The 25,201-nt window shown below is 65.5% G+C and overlaps 3 protein-coding genes across 5 annotated transcripts; 2 read left to right on the top strand and 1 right to left on the bottom strand.

Annotated features, from left to right (window-relative positions):
* The first annotated feature begins 264 nt into the window (after nucleotides 1-264).
* Nucleotides 265-4,532, top strand: MXRA8 (matrix remodeling associated 8). The gene is made up of 10 exons (XM_030324447.1): nucleotides 265-322; nucleotides 1,500-1,523; nucleotides 1,612-1,917; nucleotides 2,013-2,114; nucleotides 2,195-2,665; nucleotides 2,860-3,018; nucleotides 3,178-3,217; nucleotides 3,313-3,389; nucleotides 3,503-3,583; nucleotides 3,734-4,532. Exons 1-10 carry the CDS (start codon nucleotides 274-276, stop codon nucleotides 3,757-3,759), a joined length of 1,335 nt encoding a protein of 444 aa, XP_030180307.1. The 5' UTR covers nucleotides 265-273; the 3' UTR covers nucleotides 3,760-4,532.
* Nucleotides 4,533-7,822: 3,290 nt separating this feature from the next.
* DVL1 (dishevelled segment polarity protein 1) lies at nucleotides 7,823-19,465 on the top strand. 2 transcript variants are annotated; one of them, XM_030324446.1, is made up of 15 exons: nucleotides 7,823-8,017; nucleotides 12,693-12,762; nucleotides 12,911-13,032; nucleotides 13,270-13,373; nucleotides 13,617-13,755; nucleotides 14,363-14,456; nucleotides 14,537-14,606; nucleotides 14,760-14,899; nucleotides 14,981-15,057; nucleotides 15,136-15,203; nucleotides 15,368-15,445; nucleotides 16,218-16,349; nucleotides 16,433-16,600; nucleotides 16,679-16,885; nucleotides 18,118-19,465. In XM_030324446.1, the coding sequence occupies exons 1-15, from the start codon at nucleotides 7,848-7,850 to the stop codon at nucleotides 18,504-18,506; spliced, it is 2,028 nt and encodes a 675-aa protein (XP_030180306.1). In that variant the 5' UTR covers nucleotides 7,823-7,847; the 3' UTR covers nucleotides 18,507-19,465. The 2 variants fall into 2 exon arrangements, with proteins under 2 accessions (XP_030180306.1, XP_030180305.1); XM_030324445.1 differs by having other exon boundaries at nucleotides 15,368-15,520.
* On the bottom strand, nucleotides 19,050-25,172 carry TAS1R3 (taste 1 receptor member 3). 2 transcript variants are annotated; one of them, XM_030324444.1, is made up of 6 exons: nucleotides 23,373-25,172; nucleotides 22,968-23,268; nucleotides 22,091-22,870; nucleotides 21,760-21,963; nucleotides 21,484-21,604; nucleotides 19,050-21,337 (listed from the first exon to the last, which is right to left on the bottom strand). In XM_030324444.1, exons 1-6 carry the CDS (start codon nucleotides 23,573-23,575, stop codon nucleotides 20,349-20,351), a joined length of 2,598 nt encoding a protein of 865 aa, XP_030180304.1. In that variant the 5' UTR covers nucleotides 23,576-25,172; the 3' UTR covers nucleotides 19,050-20,348. The 2 variants fall into 2 exon arrangements, with proteins under 2 accessions (XP_030180304.1, XP_030180302.1); XM_030324442.1 differs by lacking the exon at nucleotides 23,373-25,172 and having other exon boundaries at nucleotides 21,484-21,601; nucleotides 22,968-23,329.
* Nucleotides 25,173-25,201: the final 29 nt, after the last annotated feature.

Raw genomic sequence — 25,201 nt, 5'->3', positions numbered from 1 at the left:
TGAGCCATCCCCAGGCCGGATGGCTGCTCAGATTCCCCTCACCTTGTCGGACACAGTGACCATGCTCCTACCCCTCCCCACCAGGCCAGACCAGGATTCGGGGAAGACTAGGGGCCAGCTAGAGCCAGAGGGGGCGGTCTGCAGACTGTCGACCCGGCCCAGGGCTCCGTGATGTCATGGCGGGTGCTAAGGAGGGGGAGGGGGCCGGGCTGTTTTTCTGGAGAGTTGGAGCAGAAGTGAGACAAAGCCAGGCAGGCGGGCCAGGCGGGCGCCATGGAGCTGCGGTCTCAAGTCCTGCTCTGGGAACTGTTGCTTCTGCAGAGTGAGTGCGGGGTGGGTGAGGGTCCGGAGTGGGAGCGCAGGCGGGTCTTCGGGAGTTTCCATTCTGGGCAAAGCCTCCGGTCTGAGCTTGAGTGCAGAGGGGTGGGACACTCCCACCCTGCCGGGAAGGGGCTGGTCTGGGGGGCCTCGAGGGAGTAGCTCGCCAGGATAAGGGCCCCCCAGGACCCAGGAGGGTGTGAGGATTTATGTTGGATCTCCACCAGAACTTTCCCTCACACGGATTAGGGAGCCAGAGGCTGAGGTGGTGGGCGCCTCTCGCTGGGGTCCCTCCTGCACCCCACTCTTCCAGGAAGCTCCTCAGGTCTGCACTTCTCCCAGTGGCCAGAAAAGGAGTAGGTTGGGGATTTAGGGGGCCTGGGAGTGGTGCGGCTCACAGGGTCTGTTCCAGACCCCCTCTGGCTCCCAGGCCCCCTGAGCCCGCCTCCTGGGCTGGCCTGCTGACCCGGCACATTCCTCCTGGTCCCGGGCGCTCAGCCCATCTCTGGAGCAGGAACTTGCTGGTGGGGTGCGGACGGTCCAGCCGCTCGTGCTTTGGACCTCTGCCCTTCGGAAAGGCTGAGGGGGCTCCGACCCTGAGAACTGGGTGCGGGGCAGGGCTCCCAGCTGTCTGAGAACCCTCAAGGGCTCGCGTGGCATGGCCCTCGGCAGGTGCACCTACCACGTGGGATATGAACGTGCAGGAGCCCCCTCCCCCCCCCCCCCAAACCAGCTTGGGTATCAGGCTTTGGTGCTCTGGGGGCCTTGCTGCAGTGATGGTGACAGTGGCCACCATTCCTGTGGGGGGCTGTTGGTCACACACACACACACTCCAGAGCCGGCCCCACCGTCCAGCCCCAGAAGGGCAAGTGCTGTGCCGCAGCCCAGGGAGGTGGCTGTGAGGACTGGGTGGGGGGGCCGTGGGAGGGGTGCCTCTGTCATGCGGGGCTAAAGGAGACCCCCCTCAGCCCACTTGGCCTGGCTCTCCTGACTTTATCCCCACCTGTGAGGCAGGTGTTCATTAACACCCACCTGGCGGGGACTATAGAGGGACGCAGGGATCCAAGTGTGACGGCCCTGGGCCGGGTGGATGACGGGGGGGGGGGGGGGTGAGGTGGGGGGGGGTGTAAAGGTTCAGGTTGCGCTCCCCCTCCCCCAGTGTGACTCTCCTCTTCTTCTAGGCTCTGCTGTGCTTCTGTCCTCAGGTTAGTGACCGCCCCCTCCCTCGTGCCAGACCCACCCTATACCATCCCCTCGGGTCCTTCCCTCCCCCTGACTCCTCCTCCCCACCAGTGCCCTCAGGGCCCGCGCCAGCCGCCAGCTCCGTGGTGTCCGAGTCCACCGTGAGCTGGGCGGCCGGCGCCCTGGCGGTGCTGCGCTGCCAGAGCCCGAGAATGGTGTGGACCCAGGACCGGCTGCACGACCGCCAGCGCGTGGTCCACTGGGACCTCAGCGGCGGCCCGGGCGGCGGCCCCGCCCGCCGGCTCGTAGACATGTACTCCGCGGGCGAGCAGCGCGTGTACGAGCCGCGCGACCGCGGCCGCCTCCTGCTGCCGCTCTCCGCCTTCCACGACGGCAATTTCTCGCTGCTCATCCGCGGTAAGGAGCCTGGGGCGCGCGGCGGGGGCCGCAGGGGCCGCGGGGGCGCGGGCCGGCCGCGCACCCCACCGCTGGGTTCTCTCTCGGGTTCGCAGCGGTGGAGGAGGCCGACGAGGGGCTGTACACCTGCAACCTGCACCACCATTACTGCCACCTGTACGAGACCCTGGCCATACGCCTCCAGGTCACGGACAACCGTGAGTGCGCCCGCCCCCGCCCGCGCCCCCCGCCGGCCCCCTCCCCGCCCGCGCGCGCTGACCCGCACCTGCACCCCCAGCCCGGGCGGCCGGCGCGCACTGGGACGGCGAGAAGGAGGTGCTGGTGGTGGAGCGCGGCGCGCCCGCGCTGCTGACCTGCGTGAACCGGGCGCACGTGTGGACCGACCGGCACCTGGAGGAGGCGCAGCAGGTGGTGCACTGGGACCGGCAGCCGCCCGGGGTGCCGCACGACCGCGCCGACCGCCTGCTGGACCTGTACGCCTCGGGTGAGCGCCGCGCCTACGCGCCGCCCTTCCTGCGCGACCGCGTGGCGGTGGGGGCGGACGCCTTCGCGCGCGGCGACTTCTCGCTGCGCATCGAGCCGCTGGAGCCCGCCGACGAGGGCACCTACTCCTGCCACCTGCACCACCACTACTGCGGCCTGCACGAGCGCCGCATCTTCCACCTGACGGTCACCGAGCCGGTCGCTGAGCCGCCCCCGCGGGACTCGCCGGGCAACGGTTCCAGCCACAGCGGTGCCCCTGGCCCAGGTGCCGCGTGGCCCCTCCCCGCCCCAACCCCGGGCCCTGGGTGTCTGGCGAGGGGAGCCCCGGGGAGCCCCCCCCCCCCCCCCGCCCCACCGTGGGCCGCGGCCGGCTGTCCCTTCCCGGGACCCGGACCCGGTGCACGCTCGGCGGGTCATGCCGCGCGCTCCCTGACGCCTTCCCCGTACGGCCCCGTGCAGATCCCACGCTGGTGCGCGGCCGCAGCGTCATCAACGTCATCGTCCCCGAGGGCCGGGCCCACTTCTTCCAGCAGCTGGGCTACGTGCTGGCCACGCTGCTCCTCTTCATTCTGCTGTTCATCGCCGTCATCCTGGCCACCCGCCAGCGCCGCCGCGGAGGTGAGCTGGGGCTCTCCGGCGCAGGGGTGAGGCCAGAGCCAGCAAGCCTTTCCCGACCAGAAGCGGGATGTGGGGTGCGGCGGGGATGGGAACGCCCCTCAGGGCATAGGGAGCTGGGGATGGGGCGAGACGGCACCCAACTCGAGTCTCCCTCCCCAGGCTACGAATACTCGGACAAGAAGTCAGGGAAGCCAAAGGGGTGAGTGTCCCCTCCAGGCTCTCCTGGGGACCAGAACCCCCCCCCCCCTCCACCCCACCGCCTGCTCTAACCACCCACCACCCTCGCACCTCCAGGAAGGATGTGAACATGGCAGAGTTTGCTGTGGCCACAGGAGACCAGGCTCTTTACAGGAGTGAGGATATCCAACTAGGTGAGGGGGGCCCCAGAACCAAGACCGACTGTGGCTCCAGGCCTGGGCTAGGGGAAGCACAGCCCCGCGGGGGGCGGGGCGAGGAGGCTCAGCCTGCTCTTTGCCTACACCAGATTACAAAAACAACATCCTGAAGGAGAGGGCTGAGCTGGCCCACAGCCCACTGCCCGCCAAGTACATTGACTTGGACAAAGGTGAGTGGCTAGGAGGGCGGGGCTGGTACCTCACCTCACCCACGCTCACTAGCCAACCCCCCCCCCCCGGGGGGGGGGGGCAGGAGTCCCTGGGCGGTCCTGCTGGATGTCTGCCTTGTGTTTACCCCACCTGTCCCCCTTGGCTTCCAGAGTTCAGGAAGGAGTACTGCAAATAAGGTGACCCTGGGCTCCTGGCTGGGCCAGCAGCCCTGCCGACTCCTGTCTTGGAGGATGACCTCCTGACCCTCATGTGGCTCACCCTACACCCTTCAGCGGCTGGTCCCGCTGTTCTGGAACTTGGCCTCGACTGGCACAGAGCAAGGCTGCCTCCGGACTCCTCTCCCAGGAGCTGTGCTAATCCCCACAAGCAGCAGGGGGCTCTCTGGGACTCTGCTCCATGCAGCAGCCCTCAGGTGCCTATTGGCTCCCACACCCACTGGTGGTCCTGCCCCCCCCCCCGCCCCCAGGCACAGCCCAGACCCCACTGATGTTCACCAACCCTTTGGGCTCTCCTGGCCTCTGGCGCTGTGGGCTGGGGCTCGGTGCTCAGATCAGCCTCAGGACTAGCACCCCACCCCTCCTTCACCCCTTTCTAGGGGGACCCTAAGGCTGGGATCTGAGGATTGCACACTGCAGGCCCCAGGCTAATTCCCCTCTGCTCTGTGTTGGGGTACTTGGGGCTGCGCAGGGGCCCCTTCTCTGCCTTCCGCCCAAATTGCCTTGACAGTCACTGGGCTCCGTGTGACTTTTGACCCTGACCCCACTCCCATAGCCCCTCCCTGGGCTGGAGTCTGGGGCTGGGACCTCCTTCGGCCTGTTTTGGCTGAGGACAGGGGAAGGGTAAAGATGGTTCTAGAGTGGCTTGTGTTGCCACTCCCAACACCCCACGTTTGCTCCTCCTAGGAAACTGCCATCATCACAATAAAGACCACATGATTTTTAGACTCGGCCCGGGTACGCATGCCTCTGTGGCTCCTGCTTTATGTCCCGGGGGCAGAGTCTGGGCTTTGGGAACCTCAAAATGCTTTCCTTCATCTGAAGCCCTGCTGTCACTGCCCATTTCTTTGAGTGGAAGGTCTGAGTCCAGGTACCCCGGGAAGAGCCACATCAAGGTCAATCCTATGGCACTATTCCTGGTCAGTCGTGAAGGAATTTCAGTTCTCTTCTGAGGGTTTATTTGGACACGGAGGAGGAGAGCCAGGATGCGCTCAGGGGACAGCCCTCTGAGAAAGCAGACGCCGAAATGGGATTCGATGTGTGAGGGTAAAGAGGGGGGAAGCAGGAGTGGGCACGAAAGGTAGGACACTTGTGAGGGGGAGGGGAGGGGGCTGCAGGAGGAAGAGGACTGTGTTTCTCCAAACATGCCCCCCTCCTCTAAATCCCTCCCAGGGCAGCAAGGGCTGGAAACCGGAGGTCGTGTGTCAGTAACATGCAGCTTAGGGCCCCTGGGTGGCTCAGTAGGTTAAGCATCTGACTTTGGCTCAGGTCATGATCTCATGGTTTGTGAGTTTGGGCCCCACCTTGGGTGAGCACGAGCCCCGCTTCTCTCTGCCCCTCGTGGGATTCTCTCTCTCTCCTCACTCACTTGCGCACGCGCTCTCTCTTAAATAAACATGTGCAGTTTATGACTGTCTACGTTAGGGTGCACAAGCCACCCACACGGAGTCCGCAGGTAACTTGGCATCTGAGCTCCCACTCTGGGGACGTGAAAACCCCAGGGCTGCTTTGGGGAAGGCACAGTTTCAGTACACTCACACAAAGGAAGTCAAAAGATTTGTTACTTACAGATCCTAGAACAGGGGTGCAGTGAGCAGGGGGAGGGCAGTTCTCTATCCCAGATCAGGAGAGAGCAGAAGAGAGACTGCAGGGTGCCATACGCCCATTACTTATAACGTGGCTGGGGCAGGGGTCACTAATTTTTTGTAGGCTCAATTCTGAACGGCCAGTTTAAAAGGTACCTAGGGAAACACGAGGCAGGAGTTTGTGGTGGACACCCTAAGCTTGGGTTCTTAGCTCAGTGTCGGGACTCAGTGTGAGCAGGCTTGTCTTGCTGTAAATGCCTGGACAGCACCTCAGAATGGCTATTTTCTCACCACACACCTGCAAGGGTCCCACAGTGGCAAAGGCAGGGAGCGAGGCTGGGCCAAGGGGCTGTGGCTTGCTTGATAATGGGCCTCCCTCTCAGCCTAGTGACCCCTAGCCCCACAGTAGCTGCACTGCTCTGACCACAGACTCACCCCTCCTTGCTGTGCGCCAGCCTGACCACATCAGAATCCACTCTGGTATTGTGTCTAGCCTCCAGCTACCAGTGTCCTATGACTTGGGCAGTCTGGTGAGAAAGAAAGGCTTGGGGGGGGCCAAAGCGCGGATGGGGCATCAGACCCCCCGCATGTACGTGACCAGCAGTCATTTATATCCGGCCCGCGAGATGCTGGGCCACTAGTGAGCTCTCGGGTGGGGACTATCTTCCTCCTTCCCTAGACACCCAGCAGAGAGCCATGGCAGGCCCTTCATCCAAGGCCATACTGCCCAGTATCCTCAGATTACCTCTGGGGAAATGGAGCCCCAAGGGGAGAAAGCACAGGCTTTGTTAAGTGGAGGTCAACCTCACAGATCCCTGCCTGCTCTCCCTGTCAGAGCGCAGGAGAATGGAGGTCAGCACCCTTGGCCCAGGCTGACCCAGGGGTGGTCCCCAGCCTGGGCTCAGGGACTTACCTTCTTCAGTCTGGCCCCGCCAGTCAGTGGTGGACTGATGGGCTTTCTCCTGTGCTGGTCCACCCTCCAAGGACAGCCATGACTAGGCAGATGGCAGAACCCAAGCTCCAGCCAGCTTCAGGGGAAGTGCTGGGGACACACCAGGAGGGGCATCCCCCTCAACATCACTCTTGGGTCCTGTCCTGGGGACTATCCTGTTGCTCACTCTGGCCAATGTGGGACTCCCTCTAGTGGCCTCAAGTTGTCCTCCTGGGACGGACGCGGAGGGGGGGGGGGGGGCGGCGCGGGAGATCCTTTACCTCCAGTTGGAGCAGCGTGTGGTTGTACCCTCCACAACCTGAGAGGCACTGCTCTGGGTCTCCCGTGGTTCACAGAGGACCCCAGGCTGGTTGGATCCGCAGATGCAGGGGTGGGGGTCGGGGGATCTCTTCACCTGCTACCAGAAGCACCTTGCCTGGGTACCTCTATGCACACGCGCCAGTGCACCGCTGCCCACGCTGACCTCCGCTGACCTCCGCTGTTGCCGTCAGCAGCACATACACGTGTTCACGCGAGCACTCCCGCCTTCACGCCAGCACCTGCATGCACTTGGCCCGTGTTTCTCAGGGCCTCCGTGGGACCCGGCAGAGGACGCGAGAGCCCGGAGTGGGCGCGGGGGCGCAGAGACCGGGCTGTCTTCGGCTCACGGCCCGGCCCGAAGTATCCCCAGCTTCCCGTGGTGCCCGCCGATATGATTTTGAGCACCTGAGGACCCTGGGAGACCTCGCGAGGGGGCGGAGGACCCGAACCCCGGCCCAGCCACACTTCTGTGTTCCGCAGTGGACCCAGGGAGCCCTGGCCAGGGGCTTGGCGTTGCCTGGGGCGGGGTCTCCTTTCTGACAGCTGGGTTGCACGTCGAGGGTCCCCAGCCGCCTCCCTCCGGGGGACGCCCCCCTGTCCGCCCACGGACCGAGACCCTAGGCCCAGCGTGGGGTGAGACCCGAGCACATTGTGGACGTCCCCTCGTGCCGGGCCAGGGACCCGTGGCCCACGACAGCCGCGAGGGCGGCGCGCCGGCGCCACCACCTCCGCCCCGCCACTGCCCACGCGCGTGCGCTCCGCCCTCCCGCCCTTCCGCGCGTGCGCAGCCCTGCCCCGCCCCGCGCCGCGGGCGGCCGGGTGACGTCATTCCCCGCCCTCTCTCGGTCTCCCCCCGGCGGGCGCGCTCTCAGCCCGTGCCTGCGGTCCCTTTAACTGCGCGGCCCGAGGGGCTGCGGCGGCGTCGGGGCGCACGGACCGCGGCCCGTTCCTCGCACGCCCTCTCCTTCCTCGTCCCGGGCCGTCTTATTGTCTTCCTCTGGTCCTCGGTCATCTCCGGTGCTCTATTAGAGCCTTCCTTCGTGTTCGTGTGTCTTTGTTCTTCCTTGCTGTCTCCTTGCCTTTTAGCGGCCGGGCCCGGAGCGGGCGGGCGGGCAGGCGGGGCACAGGCCGGCAGCGGCGAGGCGGCGGCGTCCGAGCCCCGGGCCGGGCCGGGAGCGCCGCGCGGGCCCCGCGCCGCCGCCGCCGCGCCATGGCGGAGACCAAGATCATCTATCACATGGATGAGGAGGAGACGCCGTACCTGGTCAAGCTGCCCGTGGCGCCCGAGCGCGTCACTCTGGCCGACTTCAAGAATGTGCTCAGCAACCGGCCCGTGCACGCTTACAAATTCTTCTTCAAGTCCATGGACCAGGACTTCGGGTCAGTGGGCCGTGGGGCCTGTGCGCCAGGACGGGTGTCCGCACCTGTCCGCACCGGGGCAGGGCCTTGGGGAATCTTGGGGCTGTGACTGGGGCAGTGCCTCCGCTCCCTGGGGTAGTGCCTCCGCTCCCTGGGGTTGCCGTGAGTCCCATCTGTCTGTGGCCTGAGCTGGGAACGAATGATTGTCCCTGACTGCCTGTCCAGGAGCCTGAGAGTGCTGGCCAGTGTGCGGGAGAGGGTCCTCGTTTCTGCCCCCACTCTGGACCTGGGCCTGTGTGCCTGAGTGTGTTTGACTTTCAGGTGGTCAAGGTCCGTGGCCCAGAGTGAGCTGACGTCCTACCTTGGCACTTGTCAGACTCAGGATCCCACTGCCCCCCTTCCGTGGAAGGCAGGTGCTTAGAGCTGGCCTGGAGGGCTTGTGATTCATGGGGCCCCGGGGTCACAGGAGTGGAGGGGTGGGGGGAGAAGGAGAGGGGCAGTATCCCAGCTGCCCAGTAGGTCCTCTGTAGTTAGCATGGGGGAAATGAGGTACTCTGGGACAGACACAGATATGTCTGTTGGGGTCTGCAGAGGTTTCCAGAGGCTCAAGGCAGCCTCTCTCTGGACCCCTTCTCCAGGGTCCTGAGGATAGAGCAGAGATCAAGGGTCACTGGGGACCCTGGATTGTCACTCCACCTGCCCCTGCCTGAGTGTTGCCGTTTGTTGGGTCTCTATCCCTGTTGAGCCACATAGTACTTGGGTTCCTGGGAGCAGCCTAGGCCATCTGCTGACTCCAGGCAGCCTCTGGGTCAGTGTCCCCACGTCCAGCCTTAGTGGTGGTTGTCTTGGCTGAGGGGACTTCCCGCTTGCACTGGGCTGGGCTTCTGGAACTGTGAGCAGGAGGCTGGCTGTCCACTTGAAGCTCTATCCGAGGCCTGACCTAGCACAGCCATGGGTAACCTGAGTCCCCAGCTCAGCAGTGCTGGGGGGTGGGGTACTCAGAGGCCTCGTGGGCTAAGCAGGTGGGCCTGGCCGCCCTCAGGCAGCCTGTGTCCTTGTGTGCGACTGCGTCTCGGGACTTTGACATTGAGGCCATTTCCTGGATTCTCTGGTTTGCATGGATACTGGACAGCCCCAGGGCAGGTCACGCTGGGGCCATTCTGCAGTTCTCAGGGGGCCTGAGGTACATTTGGACAACTAGACTCTCTTGGGCACCACCACCACTGGCGAGAGGCTGAGAGTGAGGGCGTGTTCTTAGCAGTCCTGGCTGGGCCAGGGCAGCGGCCCTACCATGCGAGGGGTAGCCTGGAATCAGGCGCTGTGAGGAACACCCTGGTGAGCCTCCTGCCCCAACCTTCCTTCCCACTGTGGGCCAGGGCCTGAGTTCCCAGAGCCTCATGTTCCTGGCCACAGCTGGACACCTAGTGAGGGAAAGGGGAGTCTGAGCTGTGGCCATGGCCACCTGCTCTGGGCCGGGTCCCACTCCCATTTTTGGCCAGGTGGGTGGGGAGTCCTGAGCCCACGTCCCACTTTTCCCATGCAGGTCACAGCCATTCTGACCCAGCAGAGCTGGGGAAGGTCTCTGGGCCTATGGTGGGCTGGCCCAGAGGTGCCAGGCTTTGGCGTTGGTGAGCCATGGTGCAGGGAGGGGTCTGGGCCTAGCGTTTAGATGGTGAGGCACACGTTGAAGTGCCCTTGCCACCAGGGCTGCCTTGCTGATTCCAGGCCTGGCTGGGCTTGGCACTTAGTTCGTCTGCCTGGCGGTGGCCCTGGCCTCTCCATCGCTGGGCCAGGAGCTCCGGCCGCTGGAGCCACCTGCCCGTGGGCCGTGTGAGGGCTGTGGGGCAGGGGATGGGGGCTGGGCCTGACCCAGATTGCCTGGGTGAATGCCCACTCTGCCCTCCGCAGCTGGTCCATCTGGGGTCAGTGCCTTAGTGGTGTCGGGAGAGTCCAGGGTGTAGAGGACCGGGGCCCCCTGGCCCTGGAGTCTGCAGAGCTGAGCTTGGGGGAGCTCTAGGATCAAGAGGTGGTGGTGGGGGGCAGGTGAAAGCAAGGTGGGAGCTGAGGATCCCTGACTCGTGGGTGCAGGAGGGGGACTCTTGGAGGTCTCCCCGGTTGTGTCTAGTTTGCTCTGCGGCCTCCTGCTCCATGGTGGGGAGGTCTGGTTGAGGGGACCCTGTGCCTCTGGGGACACATTTGTGGCTAGCCCACTGGGAAGGGCTGGCCTGTGGCGTGCTGTGGCCTCCGGGAGCCCTGGGGGTTCCCCTGGGCCTGCGTCTGTGCCCGGTTCCAAGGGCCCCGGGGGTCCCCTTGGGCCTGTGTCTGTGCCCGGTTCCAAGGGCCCTGCTCTGCAAAGATTCCTTGCCAGGGCGAGTCTGCGGGGGCGGCAGGCGGGGCCGGACAGCCACAAGTTTGAGGTTAACCGGGATCTCGCCAGGAATTCTGAGGTTGGGGGCGTGATGCCAATGGGGGTGCCCCTGGATGGCCACCCCTGAGGGTCGGTGGAGACTCCTCCTGAGGCCTGCTCTTCCACCTGGTGAGGCCCGGCCCAGGAGGGAGCCCCAGAATTGCTTGGAGGCATTTCCCCCAGCTCCACCGAGGCCTCTCCTACCCTTGTCTCTGCCCTGGAGCACCCAGAGATCGTGCTGGCCGGTGGTGGGCAGCATCGTGTATCCTGGGGAAAGCACCCGCGCCCTTGTCCTGGGGGCTCTGGTGCCCCTTCCCCCAGCCTGGCTGTCTTGGCCTAGCTGGGTGGGGGGACTGTGGTATCCCCCAGTGCCCCAGGCCTCAGGTGGAAGGCAGGATGGTCTGTCGTGCTGGTTGGAGGACAGGCTGGGGGGGCCAGGGAAGCAGGGACTCTGGGCCCTGGGGGTGGGGCGTCTGTACAGGGGTCAGGGACAACCCTGGCTGATTGGTCATCTCTAGGCCCTGGCCAGGTGAGCAGTAGAGACCTGGGGTGCTTCTGGCGCGTCTGCCCCTGGGGGAGCCAGGCAGGCCCTGTGGTGTGGGGGCTGGGGCACCCATCTGCCTGCTGGGGCGGGGGGGGGGTGAGTCAGAAAGGGCGGGGGCTTGGGAATGGCAGGAAAGGCTGGGCCACCTGGGCTGTGAGACAGGAATCAGGTCCCTCCCAAGTCTCTGTCGCTGCCCTCACTCAGAGACTGTGCTCTCCGCCTGCTGGGCTCCCAGGAGGGCTTGCTCCAGGGCTTTGTCTGCTGGCTGCGGCTGGCAGAGCCCCAGGTGTCCCTAGGCCACCTCAGGTCTTGCTGTGGTGACACCCTCTTACGTGGCCTCTGCTGAGTCCGGGGCTGGGTCACGGCCTCCCCTGGAAGCCCAACTCCGTAGGGCTGTGGTGCAATCGTAAGTTGGGGCGGCAGACGTGGGGCCTTCTCCCACTGGGGTGTCCACCTAATCGTCGCGTGTGTGGCTGACCCTGGCAGGGTGCCCCATCCCGCCCAGGCTGGCCTTGTGTCTTTTGTCTTCTGAGGCCTGGGTGGTGGGTGGTGGACTTGGGCCTTGCTCCCTGAGGGGAGTGTGCGGTGCCAGCTCTGTGGGGACCTCCTGCCACCTGTTGCTGCCCAGGACTAGTAGAGACCAGGTGTCCGGGCTCAGCAGGTCACAAGGCTGCTTCCTGCCTGTTCTAGCTCCTGTTTCTCCACTGGGCCCAAGTCCCGGGTGTGGAAATCTCTCTGTGTTGGGCAGGGTTGGGCTCCAGGGGGGTAGGGCGTAGGGGTGCCTCCTGCTGTAGGCCTGACCCTGCCTGCCCTCATCCCTGGGGGTGCGTCTGGGCCGTAACCCCTGCCTGCTCTGCCCCACCGCCCCTCCCCAGCTGCCCCCGTGATCTGTGCGGGCTGCTGTTCTCCTTGGCCCTCTGAATCTGAGACCTGACACCCCGCCCCCCTCGCAAACCTGTGTCTGACCACGGCATTGTATGCTTCCCTCCCAGTGTCCTCTGTGTCCTGCCTGGGTACCTTCCCCACCCCTAAACCCCCCTGAGCAAGTGTGGCATTGAAACATAGGCCGGGGGCTGATTGCGGGGCATCGTGGCTGCTGGGGCTTGCTGGCCTCTGGGGCTGAGACTCCACGGTGGGCCCCAAAGCCTTGTGCCTGGCCGTGTTTCAGTCCTTGGGTTGGGCTGTTGCAGTGAGTCGGGGGGTCTGCTTCTGTCTCCTTGGCCAGTTAGATGGGTCAGGAGGGCTGTGGCCTGCCCTCCGTGTGCGTGTGCAGGCCTGTCTGCCATCCATCTCTACCTGCCTGTGTCCGTGTGGTCTGACTGACTGTCCTCACATCTGTATGGAGGCCTGCTGTGAACAGGCCCTGTTCTGGGTTGGGGCTGGGGTTGGGGGAGGGGAGGTGGAGGGGAAAAGCCAGACAGAGCCCCACCCTGATGGATCCACACTGCGTGGGGCACACAACACAAAGCAAGATTAATGCTCGCATTATAGGGGGCTGTAGGAGATGACCCCCTGCTGGTAGAGGGTCGGGAGTTTGGACCTCTCTCTGACCCGGGCCCTGGGAGGGGTCCCCAGGAAGGGAACGTGTTGGGCAGCAGCATCCACAGAGTGACATCTGGGCGTGGGGCTGTGCGCCCTGGGCCGGCACGCACCCTGGACAAGAGTGTGGGGAGGTCTTACCTCCGGAGTCCGCTGGTGTGAGCGGGCCCTGGTGCAGGTGGCCTCACGGCCGTGTCTGCCCACAGGGTGGTAAAGGAGGAGATCTCTGATGATAACGCCAAGCTGCCCTGCTTCAACGGCCGCGTGGTCTCCTGGGTGAGTCCGTGGGATGTTGGCAGAGGCTGCTAGGCTACGGTGGGGGCTGGGCTTGGGTGAGCCCGTGGCGGGGGTGGGGGTGGGGGTGGGGGGTGGGCCCGCAGGCTGGGGTGGGGGGGCGTCCCTGAGCCATCGCTCTCCTCCACAGCTGGTCCTGGCTGAGGGCGCGCACTCGGACGCAGGGTCTCAGAGCACTGATGGCCATACAGACCTGCCCCCGCCTCTTGAGAGGACGGGCGGCATTGGGGATTCCCGGCCCCCTTCTTTCCAGTAAGGACTGTGGGCGGGGGGCTGAGGCTGGTGGTGCTGAGGGGCCTGCTGCCGGCCAGGCCTTTCGGGAGGAGGGGCAGCTGACCAGGGACCCACGGGCAGTAGAAACTGGTCAGCGGATGCGGGGCGGGCAGAGAGGCCCGATCTAGGTAGGTGGGCGGGTGGGAGAAGGGGCGAGGAGCTGGGAGGGCGTCCAAGGTACAGCCTGCCCTGGCCCACCCCCTCTTGTGGGCACAGCCCCAATGTAGCGAGCAGCCGTGATTGCATGGACAACGACACTGGCACGGAGTCCATGGTCAGCCACCGGCGGGAGAGAGCCCGACGCCGGAACCGTGAAGAGGGTAACAGGGCCACACGGCGGACACCCCTGGGCCCCTATGGTGCACCCCATGGCCCTGCCTGCTCCCAGTTACTGCCCCCAACCAGTAGGGGACCCCGGGTGGAGGTCCTAGGCCCGTCTGCACAGGACCCCGGTGATCCCGCCCCCCAGCAGTCCCACAGTCACCTGGCCAGCTCCTAGTTCAGCTGGTGCTCGAGGCAACACGGGACCCCACGGCCAGCTGCCCTACTGGCTTTCCCCGCAGCTGCCCGGACCAATGGGCACCCGAGGGGGGACCGGCGGCGAGAGCTGGGGCTGCCCGCCGACAGCGCGTCCACCGTGCTGAGCAGTGAGCTTGAGTCCAGTAGTTTCATCGACTCAGACGAGGATGACAACACAAGCCGGTGCGTGGGTGTGCATGCAGGTGTGCACGGGTGTGCTATAGGTGTACGCACACATGGGCGTGGTGTGTGGGGGCACGTGTGCGTAGGTGTGTAATGGGTGCGCACGTATGGGCATGGGCCTATGTGTGTGAACGGGTGTGTGTGTGCATGGCCACATTCTACATGGGTGTGCAGGTGTGTACAGGTGTGTGTGTGTGTGTGTGCGCGCGCGCGTGTGCATGGGTGTGTGTGACCCTGGACGTGTGCTTGATTGCACGGGCACGTGTACGTGAATGGGTGTGTGTGTCGAGTGGGTGTGTTACAGGTGTACGTGCACGAATGTGCTGGCTCAGTGTCTGTGTCTCCGTCTGTCCTGAGAGAAGTGCTCCGTGCAGGTGTGGGGTGTGTACGTGTCGTGTGTGCACAACCAGAAGCCGAGCCTTCTCCTGAGCAAACTGTACCTCAGCCCCGTGTCTCCCACAGTCGGCCTGGTCGGGGCCGGGGGGCGGGGGGGACAACTCCCATCGCCTCCACTCCCTGCGTGTGTGTGTTGGGGGGCGCCCTGTTCTCCCCACCTGCCTCAGCCCTGCAGCCTGTGGCCTGGCCCCTGACCTTCATGCCCCCCCAGACTGAGCAGCTCCACGGAGCAGAGCACCTCCTCCCGGCTCATCCGGAAGCACAAGCGCCGGCGGCGGAAGCAGCGCCTGCGGCAGACGGACCGTGTAGGTGGCAGCCAGGCGCTGGGTGGGGTCTGCCCTTGGGCAGCCCCCACCCGCACCCCCTCACTCGTGCCCCTCCACAGGCCTCTTCCTTTAGCAGCATCACGGACTCTACTATGTCCCTGAACATCATCACCGTCACGCTCAACATGGGTGAGGGCTCCGTGGGGCCTCCCTGGTGGGGTGCGGGGCGCCTGGGTGGGCCGGGCCCCCTCAGCAGACCGTGGGGCCTCCCCGGTGGGGTGCGGGGCGCCTGGCTGGGCCGGGCCCCCTCAGCAGACACTTGCTCACCCCTCGCCCCTGCAGAGAGGCACCACTTCCTGGGCATCAGTATCGTGGGGCAGAGCAACGACCGGGGAGACGGCGGCATCTATATCGGCTCCATCATGAAGGGCGGGGCCGTGGCTGCCGACGGCCGCATTGAGCCCGGGGACATGCTGTTGCAGGTGCGGGGCTGCGGGAGCTGCTGGGGGGCCGAGAGGCCGGCACCCCCAGCCCACCGCGCTGAACCCCTCCCTGCCCCCCAGGTGAATGACATCAATTTCGAGAGCATGAGCAACGATGACGCTGTGCGGGTGCTGCGGGAGATCGTGTCCCAGACGGGGTGAGGCGCGGGGTGGGCAGGTGGCGTGTTGGGGGGCCCGCACGGGGCGTTCCCCGTGTGACCTGCCCCACCCCACAGGCCCATCAGCCTCACGGTGGCCAAGTGCTGGGACCCAACCCCCCGGAGCTACTTCACCATCCCGAGGGGTAAGTGACCCCTCAGGGCTGACAGGGGAGGGGGATGAGGGCGCTCGCCCAGCCTGAAGGTCCTTTCCTCTGTGCCCCCGTGCTCCATTGTGTGTCCTACCATCCGCCCGTCCGTTTGTCCATCTGTCCGTTACCACACACGTTACCACACGGTGGCCACCCAGCTGACCCGGTTCGGCCCATCGACCCTGCCGCCTGGCTGTCCCACACGGCGGCGCTGACCGGAGCCCTGCCCCGCTACGGTACGAGCCCCTGCTCCAGCGCCGTCACACGCACCAGCTCCTCCTCACTAACCAGCTCTGTGCCCGGCGCTCCGCGTAAGTGGCAGCTCAGGAGAGCAGGGACCTGAGGCACCCGGGTGGGGGACCCGTCCTAAGTGCCCACCCAGCACAGTCAGGCGCAGGGCACACGTACGGATGGACACTGCCGACACGTGTGTCTGACCCGTGTGTGCCCTCGTGCGCACCCTCCTTCCGGTTTGCTGCCTGTGTGGTGGGTGGAAAGGTGCCCAGAGGACCAGGACAGCCCTGTGGTCCCTGCCCAGGGCTCTGCCTCGGCGGGGACCGGGGGAGTGGCCTGTCCCCCATGTGTGTGACCCCCGCCTGCTTTCTTGCAGCTAACACGACTAACAGCCCTGAGCTAGCGGAGGAGTGGCGGGAGGGGGGTGGTGGTGGGGAGAGGCCTGATCTCTCTTCTTGGGGGTCTGACCTGCAGGGCGGGGGTGGCTCCACCTTGGTTTGGGCCCAAGATCCCGATGAAGCATCTGCAGGGGCAGGAGACAAGAGATTCAATCTCCCCGGCCCACGCCTGCTCCCCGCCCCTGGGAGGGCCCATCCTGTGGTGGGCGTGGGCCCCACAGTCACGAGACAGCCTTGCCATCTGGGCTCTGGGACCAGAGACCCTACGCGGAGCCCGGTCTCTGAGACGGGTGCAGCAGCAGGGCCCGGGGTCCACCCCAAGCCCTCCCCCCTGCCCTCAGCTGCTCGGGGCTGAAGGGGGGGCTCTGCCTTGCAGAGCTGGAGGAGGCGCCGCTGACGGTGAAGAGTGACATGGGTGCCGTGGTGCGTGTCATGAAGCTGCCGGACTCGGGCCTGGAGATCCGAGACCGCATGTGGCTCAAGATCACCATCGCCAATGCCGTCATCGGTGAGGGGTCCCCGCTGGGCTGGCTCCGGGCGGGCAGGGTCAGCGCCCCCAGGCTCCGTGCCCTGACACGTGCCGCGGGCCAGGGGCGGACGTGGTGGACTGGCTGTACACGCACGTGGAGGGCTTCAAGGAACGGCGCGAGGCCCGCAAGTACGCCAGCAGCATGCTGAAGCGTGGCTTCCTGCGGCACACGGTGAACAAGATCACCTTCTCGGAGCAGTGCTACTACGTCTTCGGGGACCTGTGCAGCAGTGAGTGAGGGGCTGCGGGGCAGGGGGTCCCCAGAGGGCCTGCCCACCCCGCCCTCAGCCACCCTCCCTTCCTGCCAGATCTCGCAGCCCTGAACCTCAACAGTGGTTCCAGTGGGGCCTCGGATCAGGACACGCTGGCCCCGCTGCCCCATCCGGCCGCCCCCTGGCCCCTGGGTCAGGGCTACCCCTACCAGTACCCGGGCCCCCCGCCCTGCTTCCCACCTGCATACCAGGACCCTGGCTTCAGCTACGGCAGCGGCAGTGCTGGGAGTCAGCAGAGTGAAGGTGAGAGCCTGCCTGGCGCCTGGCTCCCTGCTGTCCCCGCCGCCTGGCTCTGCCCTATGTGCCCGCCCCCCCCTCCCCCGCCCTGTGTGCTCCTGCCTGCTCTGTGTTGAGGCCCTGGGCGTGCTCCTTCTGGAAGGGGTGAGTGGCTGAGGGGGACGGGGCGAACCCTGCAGACTTCGGTGGTTGTGTGTGTGCGGGAGGGGCTGGTGGTCCAGGTGTGGCAGAAGCAAAAGGCCGGGAGATGACGCGGAAAAGGGCGGTGGAGGGGCCCTGGGACACGGTGGAGGACAGACCTCCCCCACCCTCGCCGCGGCACCTGCAGCCCAGCAGGGAGCCAGAGGGGACGCTTTCACAGACAACTGCGCATCCACTCTGGGATGTGTGGAGAGCTGAGGAGGGGCTTGTTGGAGGAGTGGCCTGAGGCTGTCTGTGTCGCTGTCCAGGAGAGAGAGGTCAGGCAGCCAGCCCAGTAGACCCAGAAAGGGGTGGGAGAGAGAGGAGAGCAAGTCAGAGGGCAGTGGTGCCCAAGGGGAAGCTGTGTTGGGTGCCTGTGGACCCTGGATAGGCCCAGCTGGTGGCGGCATGCCCCTGTGGGCGGGAAGGGTGACCGGGCTGGGCCTGCTGTGTGACTCATGCTATCCCTTGCTTTGTGCTGAGCAAGCCTTAGACTGAAGGACTAGCGGAGTGGACCCTCCGGGCCGGTAAGCCAGGGTCCTGCCCGGCGTCCCTCTCGGCATGTTCCCAGCCAGCTGGCCTTCTCAGGCTCCCCGCTCTTCCTGGGAGCCCAGGACGGGGGCTGAGCTGAGTAGCTGGCCAGGGCCTTGGGGCTGGACGGAAGGCGGGTCTTTGTGGGGGGGGGGGGGCCCAGGATGGCCGATGGGAGCACCAGGCACACAGGGCCTCACTGGTGCCTCAGGTCCTCAGCTGCAAGGTCAGGCATTGGGGTGAGAGGAGGCACTGTGCTGGCCCCGGAGTGTCCCTGCCTGCCGCCACTCGCCCTGCGCCCCCCCCACCCCCATTGCCCCCCCCCCCCCCGCCCCGTGCTGCTGCAGCTGCTCTAGCTTCTCTGAGTGGGGTCGGCCCTGCCCTCCCGTCTGCATGGCTGCCCCCCTCCCACCCACCCCGCTTGAGACCACCAGGCTCTGCCCCTGGTTGCCCTGGCAACGCCCGGTTGTCCTGGGAGTGGCACGGCCTCACGCCATCTCGTTCCTCCCTCCACTCCTTGGCTCCAGGAAGCAAAAGCAGTGGGTCCACCCGGAGCGCCGGCGGCAGCAGCCGGCGGGCACTGGGCCGCGAGAAGGAGCGCCGGGCGGCTGGAGCCGGAGGCAGTGGCAGCGAGTCGGACCATGCAGCACCGAGTGGGGTCGCTGGCAGCGGCTGGAGGGAGCGTCCGGCTAGTCAGCTCAGCCGGGGCAGCAGCCCACACAGTCAGGCCTCGGCTGCCGCCCCGGGGCTCCCCCCACTGTACCCCCTGACAAAGGCATACTCGGCGGTGGGGGGGCCGCCCGGGGGGCCGCCCGTCCGGGAGCTGGCTGCTGTTCCCCCAGAGCTGACGGGCAGCCGCCAGTCCTTCCAGAAGGCCATGGGAAACCCCTGTGAATTTTTTGTTGACATCATGTGACCGAGGAGAGAGTGCCTTCAGCTGGGCCCCATGGTGGGGGAGCTGGTGGTCCTGGCCGTTCCTGCACGGGCACTGCCCCTGGAGCTTGTGTGGGCTTGCCTTATTGGTGGCTGTCCTGCCTCAAGCCAGCCTGTGCTCTGGGGCACACAAGGGGCCATGTCTTGGGGCCCAGGCCCGGACAGAGAGTGGGAGCAGGCTGGGGGGATGGGCGGAGGGCAGCCCAGACCACCACGATCTGGACTCGGTGGCCTGCACATTGCTGTTCAGAGCGGCTTGTGTCCATGCAGACCCTGGTGAGGGTCCTCCACCTCCCGGTGCCCTTGGAGTGCCTCTGGGACTCCCAGTTGCCCACAGAGCCATGCACAGGGCTTCAGACTAAGCTGAGAAGTAGCTGCTGGCCCTGGGCCCCCTGTTTGCCCAGGACACAGGCCCCACCACTCTCTCCTGGGCTGGGTCGGACCCCTCAAAGGTGGAATCAGAGCCCCCAGGCTCTTCTGTGGATGCCCAGGATAGGGATCTAATTTATTTATTTATTGTCTGGCCTGTGTGCCCTGGGGAAGGTGGTGGCCAGGTGAGCTGCCCCCCTGCCCCCGGGACTCAGACTGAATGCAGGGACACAGGTTGTGTCTGAAAGTGGGAGGGTTGGTGAGGGAGAGACAGGAGAGGCATGTGTTTGAGTTAGCAGTGGTGGGGATGTGACCCTGAGGGGCAGAGGGCACAGATGCACGCAGCTGCTGCAGGGGCAGGGTCTGGGGGAGAGGGGGTAGGCAGCCCACCCTTCCTTGCTGTCCTCAGGTGACTGCCCACCCACTCACGCCGCTTCCTTCCTGGCGTTTCTGGCCTGCACACATCTGCGCTGTAGATACTGTATCAAGTCAGAGTGTCCGTCCAGATAGTTAATAGAGCTGCTTCTGTGTAAATGCTATTTTAAAGACTAAAAAGCATTTAATTTTATGGGACTGACGTGTGGACTGTCTCTTCTCTCCTGCCGGGGTACCTTAGAAGACTTGTCCAGCCTCCCCAGGGCCTGGCTAGGAGCTGACCCAGGACTGGCCAGGTGCTGCGCTCTGGGTTCCCGGTCAGCCACAAGGCTCTGTCCCCGGTGCTGGCTGCCAGCAGAGTCCCGGTGGCTGGTCTTCTGTCCGTGGTGCTGCCTCCCGGCTCCAGGGGTCTTCGTCGTGGGTGCTGGCCGTGGTGCTGAGTCCCACCACCACCCTGCCTGGGCTCTGTCCACGGTGCTGGTGGCGGCTGACCCCATTTTACCCGCTTGGGTTGGGCCAGGGAGGGGAAGAGTTTGGGTGTCTCCCTCCCCCACTAAGTGGGCTTCTGCCCTGCTCACTATTCCTGCACCGCTCTGGGAACCACGGTCTGTCACGTGCCTCTGCGGAGGAGTCAGCACAGCCGACCACCACCCACCAACCTCCCACCCCTGTGATGCTTGGAGGGGGTGCTGGCTGGGGTCTCCAGGCTGGGCCTGGCCAGGCAAGTGATGCCCAGCTTGGCCTTCAAGTGGTCTGGCTAGGGGCCTGCCTGAGCTCTTGGCCTGAGCTAAGGAGCCCCGAGGAAATTTTTGTTGGCTTTATTCTGGGACAGTAGGGCTGGATCACCTGGGTAGGCCCTGGCCAGGGCTTGGCTGGGACAGGGGCAGAGTCTCTCTGGGGCCCCAGGTGGGTGCTGAGGACCTTCCTGAGTGCTGCAGGCCCAAGGATCATTGTGGCATCCAGGTCAGCGGTCAGCCTGCTGTCAAGATCTAGAACTGGGGGTGGTCTCAGCAGTTGAGGTACTGTCTGGGTTGCTTCATAAGAACTCAGTTTGGGGGCATCTCAACTAAGTCTAGTAGGCTCACTGCGGTGAGGTCACTGGATCAGGTGTCACTTGTTTTTGCCCCGATTCTCCCCTCCCCTGCCCCCAACTGCTGCCCTGTGCTCTGGCATTGTCTTCCAGGAAGAACTCAGGGGTGTTGAGCTCCGGCCGCTGCAGCAGCAGGTAGCACTTGGGCAGGTGGAAGGTGGCTAGGATACCCAGGGCACAGAGGAGGATGGCGCCCATCTGCACGGCAGGCTGGTAGGCCACGTGCACATTGGCAAAGAGGGGCACAAAGGAGATCCAGGTGATGAAGTAGGCCAGCATGGCAAAGGTGAGGCCGCGGGCACCATTGTAGCGGCCTGGCCGGCTCTGCACCAGGAAAGTGCCCAGGAAGCAGAGGAAGGCCAGCATGGCGTTAGTGGCATGCACCAGGCCAAAGCTGATCCAGGAGTGCACGTGGCAGTGCACCAGCGCCTCTGTGGGCAGTACCCGCCAGTCCGTCACCACCTCCGGCGGGAAGGCTACCAGGTACCAGGCACACCATGCGGCTTCTGCCAGCATAGCAAGCAGCACCACCAGCCAGGCCCGGGGCCCCCGCAGGCGGCCACGCATCTTCTCAGCCCAGCTTGGTGGCAGCTCCGACCCCACAAATATCTCGGCCGCTTGCAGGAAAAGCGTGCTCAGGCAGCCAGTGAGTGGGAGGTGGAACAGCGGCTGCTGGGCCAGGCAGCTGGCAGGGCCTGGCTGGCCAGGGAACAGGAGGACACTGAGGCAGACCAGGCCCAGGCAGGCCAGGCCAAAGCAGGCCCGTGGCCCACCTGAGGCCTGAACCAGCGGGCTGTCCGAGTGCCAGAGGAAGAGCCCCAGGGCCGCCAGCGCCAGGCCCAGCGCCAGAGCCAGCAGCGCGAGCAGTAGCAGCACAGCTGGCTCCCCCCATGCCAGGAACATGGGCTTGCGGGGGAAGCAGCGTGTGCTCCGGTCTGGGGACCACTGGTCCTGGTCACACTGGGTGCAGAGGAGGTCATCTGTGGTGTGGGAGGAGAGAGGGGGCACTGGGGGGACGGGCTCTGCCACCACACTCCCACCCGCCGTGGCCTCAGAGTTGGACTTGGAGCCAGGACGTGAGACCGTGTGGGTCCCCGCCCCTGCTCAGCCTCAGGGAGGTGCTCACCTGGGTTGCGCTGATAACTGCCCGCCTTGCAGTCCACGCAGTCGTAACAGCAAGAGTGGAAGCCCTTCACGCGGCGCACCTGGCCCTCCTTGCACTGCCGGGAGCACTGGGACACGGGCTGCTGGCATAGGGCCTCGGGGCTCGGGCTGTGCTCAGCTTGGTGCACCCGCCCGGACCTGTGGACGGTCCCTCGCTGCGCCCCAGGCAGGGCCAGAGCTCTCTCCCGGCTGAGGGGAAAGCTGCTGTGCAGCTGGGGACCGGCCACCCAGTGCTCACCTGCTTCCCCGGCGTGTGCCAGCACATCTGAGAGCGCCAGAGCTCCAGGCGGCCCTTGAAGGTGCCTACGGTGCGCAGCTCGGGCGTCGGGTCCTGCCACACCCACAGTTTCAGGTCGTAATCCACGTTCACGTTCCCGCTGGCGTCGAACTGCAGTGCCAGGCCGCGAGCACGGAAGCTCACGTGGTACATGTTCTCTAGGAGCTGACGGGTGCGTTGGAGCAGGTGGGTGGGGCCGGGCCAGGCCGGCCGGCCGGCCGGAGCTGCCGCCAGCCCAGACTCCCCACTGAAATTCCCCGCTCTCGGGAGGGTGGGGGCTCCTCGGCCTTACCTGCCAGGGCCGCACAGGCTCCCGCCTGGGGCAGCCCGAGGCGTTGCAGCGCAGTGTGTTGTGGAGGGCCTGGGCCACGCCATACACAGCCGCGTAGGCAGCGAAGGTCTGGTGGTGCAGCAGCCCCGCCGATAGGTTCTCTAGCGTGACGTGGTCACACTGGGGGCAGCGTGGCCCCACCACGTGCTCCTCCAGGCCTGGCTGTTCAGCGTCCAGCGAGGCGCAGAAGGCAGGGTCAGCGGCCAGGGCCAGGCGGGTCCGCACGTAGGATGGGAACTCCGGCATCGGGGCGCCCTGCTGCAGGAAGCCCAGCACGGTGCCCACCCCAGGCATGCCGGGCAGCGTCATGACCAGGTCTGAGGTCAGCCAGGCCTCACTGGCCACCCACACCCTGGGTGAGAGCTTGCGGCGGATGCTGTAGCTGAAGAGGGTGCGGGCCGCGTGGGCGGAGGAGAACAGCACCACCACCTGCACGCTGCTCTGGTTCACCTGGCGCAGCAGGCCCTGTAGGGCGCCCAGCCGCAGGCTGCCTGGCGGCAGTGGCACCAGGCCCTCATGCGCAATGCAGATGCCCCTGGCGTTGGCCAGGCCGGAGAAGAGGCTCAGGCCCTGCCGGCCATACTCGTCGTCACTACCCACCGCCGCCACCCAGTTCCAGCCGAGCTCCTGCAGCAGCTCCACCATGGCCGCCACCTGCACTCGGTCGCTGGGCACCGTGCGGAAGAAGGACGGGAAGATCTCCCGGTTGCTCAGCCGGTCGGTGCTGGCGCCGTAGCTGACCTGCAGTGGCCGGGACGCAGCTCCTGATGTGGGGGCCCCGGTGGGCAGGGCCAGTGGGGGTGGGTGGCACCGGGAGAGGTGGCGGGGCGGGGCGCACCTGAGGCACAAGGAAGAAGCTGAAGAACTTGCCGGTGACGAGGGCGAGCTCGGACGAGTGGGGCCCGATGACGGCCAGCACGCGGGGCTGGTACTGTGTGTAATTGCAGTAGGCGGCAATGCTGCAGCTGCCTGCTTTGGCCATGAACACGAGGCTGGGCTTCATGGCCACCATGGGCTCTGAACACGTGTCAAAGAGGTCATAGCCCAGGTGCAGCCCGGGCAGCAGGGCAGACCCGTTGTTGATCTCCTCCACCGCCATCTTCACGGCCAGCGCCCAGAGCAGGCCCAGAGACGAGAACCTGGGGCCACACAGGGCTGCGGGTGGCCGACACCTCATCCCCACTCAGGAGCACCCCCAACCCGAGCCACTCCCAGCCTCGCTCCCCACCCCCTGCATTCCTACCTGGTGCACACGGTGGCATTGGGCTGCAGCCTGTCGCCAAGACCTGTACCCTCGGCAGAGCCCAGAGGGAAGAGCCCACCCAGCACATAGTCCCCCTGCATCCTGAGCTGCTGTGACAAGCACGACGTTGCGCCCTCCCCATGGTCCAAGAGAGCCGTGAGGCCCAGGAGAGCCGTGAGGCCCAGGAGAGCGAGGCCGGGCATGGCAGGGATGGCAAATGAGAGAACGGGGTGGGGGCCCCAGATACGATGAAGTGGGGTAGGGTGTGTGCAGGGAATTTGCTTAGCAAAGTCCTCGCCTGTCTGCACCTGCTGAGCCCGGGGGGCCCCTGGAGACACCCTTGATTCCCCGCCCAGTAGGTTTGCAACTCTCTGGACTCTTTGATCCTGATGTCACAACCAGGCTCCCTGGCTGAGCAACCACGGACCATGATCTTGTTCCGTGCCTGTGCCCAAACCGCTCTGCACCCACCCCATTCCTGGAAGGGAGGGAGAACACTCAGGATGTCTCTGGGAGAGGGTCCTGGGGTCTCCAGCTGCCTGTGGGAGGTGCCGGTGCCCCGAGGAGTAGGTACAGAAACACCTGTCTCCAGCCCTGGAGAGGGCTGTTAGCAGCCAGGGGTGGGGAACTCCATCTACAGCCTCAGGGGACAGACCAGCCCGCCAGCTTGGTCTCCACCCTGTGGCTGGGGTGGGGAGGGCCCCAAGGTGGGAACAGTGCAACTGGAAGGTCTGGGCTGTTGCCCTGCTAAGTGTCTGAGGCCTGGAAACTTTGGGGCCCCTGAGCCTGGCTGTGCCCACACCGAGCCTAGGCTCTTGACACAGCAGGTGCCTCCCTCTGGGGACAAAGGTCACAGCTGGGCCTGCAGGACAGTGCATGCAAATGAGGGAGGAAAGGCCATAACCAAATGGGCCTCTGAAGCTGGGTCAGCACCAGGTGTGTGCAGGGGAGCCTCAGTGGATTGCCAGCATTCCTACTTAGCCTCTGGGCGCCTGGGGACCTGACACCCTGGCTCAGGGGTGGATGTGCCCACTAGGCACCCAGAAGAACTGGGGGAGGCTGCAGACGCCCCTGGAGTGGAGTGGGAGAGCTCCAGGTGGACCCCGCCCTGGCTGGGGCCTGGCAGATGTTTATAGGAGGTGGCCTGGGATCTGGTCTTTGCTGCTTGTGGGGAGGGCCCCCACTGCATGGTGCTCTCGGGACGTGCACACATGTGCAGAACACACACTCGATGCACTGTACCTGCACACACCACACACACAAACGCGTGACACGTATGCAGTGCGTGGCACCTGAACATTTGCATGCGCATGTGTGCACATACGTGCAGCACTGGCTCTCTGGTCCTCGTGGACCCCAGGCTGTCCTCGCAGGCTCTGGCACCACACGGTGCTGCGGTCCCTACTGGGTCTAGGGTAGCGCTGGACAGGGTGAAGCAGCAGACCTGGAGGTGGCGGAGGTGGCACGGGACACCGCTGTTCGGGTCTGATACGTGTTCTCTTTCCGTCCCAACCACCGTGTGGCACAAGGCAGCTCCCCTTCCACCTTCTCCTTACAAGCTGTGTAGTTGGCCTCAGACCTGCCCTTCCAACCCAGGCCCTTGTGTGATTGTTTTCTCAGCTACAAAATGGGGATAATGTGGACCTCGGCGGGGGCTCGGGGCAGGGGGCAAGCTAAAGCCTGCGCAAGGACAGACGGGCAGCATGTCCCTGCCCCCTGCTGGCCGAGACATGCCACGTGTCCCCATGGTTGCCGCTGCCCTGTGAGCCTGGCAGTGGGGCCTAAGCCCCCACGGGGTCATGCCTCCCCTTCAGTAAGCTAGTGCTTAC

This window comes from Lynx canadensis, chromosome C1 (assembly GCF_007474595.2).
Source record: "Lynx canadensis isolate LIC74 chromosome C1, mLynCan4.pri.v2, whole genome shotgun sequence".
NCBI classification, from domain to species: domain Eukaryota; kingdom Metazoa; phylum Chordata; class Mammalia; order Carnivora; family Felidae; genus Lynx; species Lynx canadensis.
This window is presented reverse-complemented; position numbering and strand designations above follow the sequence as displayed.

Bases quoted from the DNA above. Each gene is read 5' to 3' on its own strand.
- DVL1 (XM_030324445.1), top strand. From the start codon at position 7,848: ATGGCGGAGACCAAGATCATCTATCACATGGATGAGGAGGAGACGCCG. The intron at 15,521-16,217 runs GTAAGTGGCAGC...TCTGCCTTGCAG, and splicing joins CTCTGTGCCCGGCGCTCCGC to AGCTGGAGGAGGCGCCGCTG. The intron at 16,350-16,432 runs GTGAGGGGTCCC...GCCGCGGGCCAG, and splicing joins CATCGCCAATGCCGTCATCG to GGGCGGACGTGGTGGACTGG.
- MXRA8 (XM_030324447.1), top strand. From the start codon at position 274: ATGGAGCTGCGGTCTCAAGTCCTGCTCTGGGAACTGTTGCTTCTGCAG. The intron at 1,918-2,012 runs GTAAGGAGCCTG...TCGGGTTCGCAG, and splicing joins TTTCTCGCTGCTCATCCGCG to CGGTGGAGGAGGCCGACGAG. The intron at 2,666-2,859 runs GTGCCGCGTGGC...GGCCCCGTGCAG, and splicing joins CAGCGGTGCCCCTGGCCCAG to ATCCCACGCTGGTGCGCGGC.
- TAS1R3 (XM_030324444.1), bottom strand. From the start codon at position 23,575: ATGCCCGGCCTCGCTCTCCTGGGCCTCACGGCTCTCCTGGGCCTCACG. The intron at 22,871-22,967 runs GTGCGCCCCGCC...CGGCCACTGCAG, and splicing joins GCTTCTTCCTTGTGCCTCAG to GTCAGCTACGGCGCCAGCAC. The intron at 21,605-21,759 runs GTGAGCACTGGG...GCCCTATGCCAG, and splicing joins GGCACACGCCGGGGAAGCAG to CAGCCCGTGTCCCAGTGCTC.